The following is a 4,675-nucleotide window of genomic DNA, read 5'->3' on the forward strand; positions in this document are numbered from 1 at the left end:
GCATACACTAGTATTTTTACGAACCGTTTGGTAGATGGTGATAAAAAGTGGTAATAAAAATAAAAAATTAGTATAATTTTAGTTGAAAAATCTCTTGGTTCCCATGCTTGTTCAACTTTAATCATCTCATTTTCTTCATAAAATTCATTCTCAATGCATTACCATTGTGAGATGTGGTATTAGGTGGTAATAGAAATTTATAGACAAAATAAATTTTTTGTGATCAAAATTTCATAACCATGAGAATAATATATGAAACTTTTGATAAAATTTTACACCATAAATAATTTTTGTTGCCACCCCAGTATTGCTTAATGTTTATACATTTTTGAATAAATAAAGATTTAAATATAGACTGCACTTTATAAAAATAAATGAAGCCTTTTGTACCTTTTCTCCCATTCTAAAGCACATCAGCTTTTCTCATACATTTATTATTATAATTATATTTCTTTTTCTCTCTCCTTACCCAATTCATCACCAAAATACTCCCTTACTTCTTACTTCTTAGTTCTTCCTCCTCTTCTTATTCTTTCTCTTCACTTCTCCTTTACTACCTCACCAAACAAAAATAAAATAAAAAAATAAAAAAATAAAAAAAGAATAGAAGAAAAAGAAAAAGAAAAATGAATGAGGGAAAGTATAGAGAATATGGAGGAGGATGTTATTTCCACCCAAAAGAAATGGTGGTAGGAGTTTGTCATCTATGCCTAAATGAGAGACTCCTCATAATATCAGCCAAACACAGTAGTGTTAAATCCAATTATTCTAAGAGATTTAATAATTCATATAATAAGCCTAAATCGCCTTATCTTATCCTTCCTAAGATTTTTTCCATTGCTTCCTTTTTCAACACCAGAGATAATCACCGCCGTGGTTCTCATCACCATTTATTTGATGACGCCGTTACCACTTCGAGTACTAGTTTAGAAGGTATATTATTTCTTCTATTCTTTTCTATTTTTTTTTATTTCATATGAGGTAGGACAAGAACAAAGATTTATTATGTGTTTTTTTATTATTTATAATATATAATATATTTAAATATTCGATTTTATATCGGTTTGAACAAGTATTATCATTATCAAATAAGTTATATATGAGCTGAGTATCTGCTAACGGTATTTGAGAATGTGCGAGATCATCGACCGTATAAAATTCAATGTTTCTTAAAAAAATATATAAAATATACATATTTACTATAAATAAATTACACAGGGCCTTTCAAATTTTTCATGACGGCTATGCCTGCTAACTGCTGCTCTCCTCCCTTAGATGCTCTCCGGTCTCCTCCTTTAGATCTCTTCTTCCCTTGGCCTACCTTATTCAACAAAAAATACTATTTTTTTTTTATCTAAAATACTTACTACATTACGATTATTAGCACTATTTATTATTCAAACTAATTTTATATATTGCTACTAATACGAGGTATAAAAAAAAATATACTCACGTCGTTGGATATTCCTTGAATTATTTAATCATATTCTTTCATGGTATTAACTTTTTTTATAATTTTTAGTTATGAATAATTCAATATATAAATGATTTAAGTAACACATTAAATTTCGTAAAAAAATCAGATACAAAAAGCATAAAAAAATCAGATACAAAAAGCATAATAGAGGGTGAAAAGTATTATAGTTGGGTGAGTGCTAAAATAGAGAATAATTTAACTTTTTTTAGTTAGCAGAAAAATAATTGGAAAAAAATGAATTTTCTTTTCTGTTTTTGGATATTGAAAATGTCATTTTCTTATTAGCATGTCATTTTCTTATTAGCATGTCATTTATCTAATGCCATGGATCGGAGAATGGTAGATCTTTGAATAATCATCAACCTAAACACCACTTTCTTCAATTTGTATGAATTGTTGTTTTGGAGAATGAATTTAAATGTTTAATTATATATAGATTATATGTTACTTTGGGTAATATAAATTTCGTTTTATTACTATCTTTAATTTAGTTATTAATATTGCAAAGATACTAGAAAGGTTAAATAGAGAATTCATCTTCTCTAGAGAATTTTTAATTTCACTTTTTCATAATAATATTTTATACATTTCTATTTATATTATAATTTTTAAAGGCAGGACATATATTAATTAAACCTGTACTATTTACATGAGATTAAATTTTGATAGTTATATTTGGTAATATTATTTTTTTATATATATTTTCTCATTAAGTTAGTCACATTTGCCTTCTATTTTCAAAGCATAATTCAAGCATTAATATATTTAAAACCTTTTATACAAAGTTATAAGAAATATATATTTAGAATTTTGCACATTAAAACAAATCTAACAAGATTTATGTCAATATATTAACTTATATATTTATAAAAATCATGTTTATGTTTTGTTTTTTTTATATGAAATATTTTAAATATAGCCAATTAGCCAATAAAGAGTGTTTTTGGCAAGATAGCTTGTAAGACAATTATAACTTATTTTGATACAAATAAAGAGTTGGGTGGTGAAACTATCTAATGCTAGTATTTGATAAATTAGACAAATTATTGTTATAAATAAGATATTTTTGAACTAGTTGTTAATAGCAATGGATTCAAAATTAACTAGTCAAATCAGTCAATAAAATCAACTGGTAAAATCAATCAATTTAATCAGTCATTAACTACTAATTATCAGTTGTTTGTCAAATACCCTTAAATAAAATAGGTTTTAATTGTCTACTTTTAATTAAAAAAACTCTAACAATTCACAAATGATTTCAAAGTGATCAATAAATGAAAGGGGAAGAGTATTAGTATATGAGGAATCTTGAAGTAATAGAGTTGGATAATAGGTCAATATAAAGCCAAAAATTGATGTTGTTGCACCTAACAACCATAAAGAGCAAATAGTAGTTGTAGTTATTGAGATACTAATAACTATCCTAATTTAGGAACAAAAAAATTAGTATAAGATATGATTGTTTATAGCTTCTCTAAACCTAATTTTGACTAGATTAAATGATGGTAAATCATTTATAGAATCATGAAACTTGCAAGTTAAAAAATGATGAATAAAGTATTTATACCCAAGTATAGTATGTAAGACTACTAACTATCATACTTTTTTGCTTTGAAGTTACTCATTTACGCATTTAGCACTATTTATTATTTTTTTATATATGTATATATTACTTTTTAAGGGACACTTACGTAAGAATCGAATACATGATCATAAATATAATATACTCCTTTTTGTTAAAGAACCAATATTGGATTATGAATTTTTGTTGATAACTATAATTTAAATCCTCCCTAATTAATCATTCAATTAATTTGGATGTACCAAAATTAACTTTTTTAGTATAATTCTATCATATTTAGAAAAAAAAATGCCTAAAATAATTAAATTCCATAATATATCATCCTTTCTAACAATAATTTGCTTAATACTTATTAATTCACAGTATAAATATTATTTAATCAAGACCTCTTCTCTTTGACTTATTTTTTTCAATTGTACTTTTATGTTTAATTTTACATAAAATATTATTATTAATGTTACATTTTGATTGGTTTTGTTTCGATGAATAAACTCTTAATTAAATGGGAAAACACAAAATGCATTATATCTTTTTATACCATTATACTTTCAATTAATAATGATATTTTCTCATACAATATCTAAGTATCAGTTACAACTATTTCAAATGAATGTGATACTTAACTAAACTTTTTTTTTTTTTTTTACAAAATGAAGATGATTCGTTTATATCAATCAAGTTTGGGGACAATGGAGTAGCATCATGGGACAAGACTAGCAACACAATGTCAAAGGTGTCACTACAAAATTGTAGCTTATCTTGGGGTGGTCAAACTTCAGTCAAAGATGCTACTATCAAGGGTAGTGCCTGTAATTATACCAACAAAAGTGTAGTAGAGCATGCTAAACCCAAGGCTGCAAAATCGCTGAGGTGGCAAAAGCGTATTGGACAGTTATTACAGGTCATTAAATGGAAGAAATCCACCAAAGCCAATGTAGGAAGAGTAGAGAATACTCTTCCTCCTTCTAATACTACTAGTAAGGTGGTTGAAGGTGTAAAGGTTATCAAGAATACTTTTTCGATCCCTATGAGAAAGCATTATATGACTTAAATATATAAGAATTTTTTAAGTAATATGATGTAAATTCAAAAAAACGGAGCAGAAAGCACAATTAACAAAGGTTTGATGAGCACATTGAACATCACAACCAAAGTGTGAAAATAAAGCTTCAATATGAATGGGACCACTCATTTACAAGTTACAACCATAAAAACAAGTAAAATAATTTTGGAATTTTTTTCCTTTTCTCTTTAATTTGTGTGTTGGATCTTGGCTTCAATGTGATTAAAACAATTTTATTTTTTTTTTATCATGAAAGAGATAATGATATAGTCATATACTCTTTTGATGTAACTTGTATCCCTTTGTTGAGTGTATAGAAAGTTACATATTTTATAATGTTGGTAAATTTTGATTCCAAACTATGCGTTTATTTGAATTCCTTTTTCCAAAAATTGTTTTAAAAAAATAATATTAAGTTTAAGGTGTTAAAAGGAAAATAAATCTCTACCTAAATTGGTATTAAAAAATTTCAAAAAGCTATTTTAAACATATCACTATATCAAACACGTAACAGCTAAAAAGTCAAAACTTCAGATTGAATTACCTACTAACA

At 25.8% G+C, this 4,675-nt stretch overlaps 1 protein-coding gene across 1 annotated transcript; it reads left to right on the top strand.

The window, feature by feature from the left end:
• The first annotated feature begins 391 nt into the window (after window positions 1-391).
• Window positions 392-4,468, top strand: LOC130811138 (uncharacterized). Its single transcript, XM_057677318.1, has 2 exons — window positions 392-933; window positions 3,716-4,468. The coding sequence occupies exons 1-2, from the start codon at window positions 627-629 to the stop codon at window positions 4,108-4,110; spliced, it is 702 nt and encodes a 233-aa protein (XP_057533301.1). The 5' UTR covers window positions 392-626; the 3' UTR covers window positions 4,111-4,468.
• The last annotated feature ends 207 nt before the right edge of the window (window positions 4,469-4,675 follow it).

Source organism: Amaranthus tricolor, chromosome 4, assembly GCF_026212465.1.
Source record: "Amaranthus tricolor cultivar Red isolate AtriRed21 chromosome 4, ASM2621246v1, whole genome shotgun sequence".
Classification (NCBI taxonomy): Eukaryota; Viridiplantae; Streptophyta; class Magnoliopsida; order Caryophyllales; family Amaranthaceae; genus Amaranthus; species Amaranthus tricolor.

Bases quoted from the DNA above. Each gene is read 5' to 3' on its own strand.
- LOC130811138 (XM_057677318.1), top strand. From the start codon at position 627: ATGAATGAGGGAAAGTATAGAGAATATGGAGGAGGATGTTATTTCCAC. The intron at 934-3,715 runs GTATATTATTTC...TACAAAATGAAG, and splicing joins TTCGAGTACTAGTTTAGAAG to ATGATTCGTTTATATCAATC.